The sequence below is a fragment of the Hydra vulgaris genome, chromosome 13 (genome assembly GCF_038396675.1).
Source record: "Hydra vulgaris chromosome 13, alternate assembly HydraT2T_AEP".
NCBI lineage: Eukaryota > Metazoa > Cnidaria > Hydrozoa > Anthoathecata > Hydridae > Hydra > Hydra vulgaris.
The window spans coordinates 11795763-11797446 of NC_088932.1; the positions used below are offsets into that span (position 1 = coordinate 11795763).

Below are 1684 nucleotides of genomic sequence, written 5' to 3' on the forward strand. Positions count from 1 at the left end.
AGAGTTGAAAAAAGAAATAATAGAAGAAGAACTAGAAAACATAGATATTGACATTATTGAAATTCTTAATGAAATAAATATCGACAAATATATTGAAGATATTTCAAATGAAATGGACCATTACGATTTAATTTTTTTTTAAATATATATTTTGTTTGACAACTTTTTTTTATGTGATAAATCGTTTTTTTGTGTATTTTTAGTATAAAAAGATAAGTGTAATTTTTTTATTCTATTTTTTTATATAAATAAATGGTTATTATTTTTAGCAACTAATAAAAAAATGTCAGCTAACCTCTTTCCATGTTGGATTTGTAATGAACAGTTTACTATGGAAGAACTTATGGATCGTCAACGATAATGTTCAACAGAACAATTTGACCGCGAATGTTTCAACTGCAAGAAAAAGGTGAAAGACTTATTAAATCACGAATGTGACTATGAATTTATTGAAGTGGTTCATAAAATATGTTCCTTTTGCAATACAGCTGTCAATAATAAGGAGTACTATGAACACTCTGTTTTTTGTTTCTACAAATATAAAGAACACCAAAATAAATATATCGAGGAAATTGTTCAAGATGAAAAGAAAAATTTAAATTATTTAAATCTTTCTGTCAACCATATATTGAGTGGTATAAAAAAACATCAAGAAATTCTAGCTAAACATGTTGATGATAGCAAAGAAATTGCAAACAAACAAACAGAACAAGATCAAGACATAAAAAAACTCAAGAAGAAAACGTCAAACTACATAAAATCCTAGAAAAAACAAACAAAGAAATGTTTGAATTAAATAGTCTCGTTTGCGATAACATGTTAGTCTTGACAAATCAAGAAGGTCTTCAAAAAGTCAACAACGAAATAACCAAACTAAATCAAATTGTAGAAGAAAACAGCGCAGAATTTTTAAAATTGAAAAAAATCATTAAATCAAACAAAAATAATATTACACAGCGCACTTTTAAAGAAATACAAATTATAAAACTCGATCAAATGAATTTAAGATTGCTCTCAGACGAAGCTTATTATTCAGATCCCGTTTACACACCAGAAGGATATCGCTATCGTATGAAAATTTTAACTCGCAGCACAAATGAAAAAAATAAAGCCGTCTATTTTCAAATCCTTCGAGGTGAAGTAGATGATGCATTAAAATGGCCTTTTACTAAAAAAATTATTTGTGCTTTGAGAAATAAAGATAAATATTTTGCTCACACTATCGCAAGCGATAATTATATTCAAACATTAAATTCGAGTTCTTTCGAGAAACCTACTGAAGAATATAATGTGGCAGTCGGTTTTCCAAATTTTATTTCACAAGAAGAACTTCAACAATTTATTATTAATAATAATTTATTTATCACGATTACCATACAATAAATTTTTTTATAAAAAAAAAAGTTGTACTTTTTTTTATGTTTTTTTCATAAGGTTTTTTATATATAACGAACTTTTTTATAACCCTATTTATGCATTTTTTTTAGATTAACTAATAAAAAATGAATCCCAGCGAAATCTTCAGAGATTCGAGTGATGGTTAACTTTACAAAACGTTAAAAAAATTAAATTCGGCTTGAAAATATCCCATGGAATTAAAGAAAAACTAAGAGAATGAATAGATGTTATGGAATATGTGAAGGATAACATTATAGAAGATTCTTTTGGAAGATTTTATGAAAGT

At 25.9% G+C, this 1684-nt stretch overlaps 1 protein-coding gene across 1 annotated transcript; it reads left to right on the forward strand.

Annotated features, from left to right (window-relative positions):
* Positions 1–816: 816 nt before the first annotated feature.
* Positions 817–1383, forward strand: LOC136089646 (TNF receptor-associated factor 3-like). Its single transcript, XM_065815697.1, has one exon. It carries the CDS (start codon positions 817–819, stop codon positions 1381–1383), a length of 567 nt encoding a protein of 188 aa, XP_065671769.1.
* Positions 1384–1684: the final 301 nt, after the last annotated feature.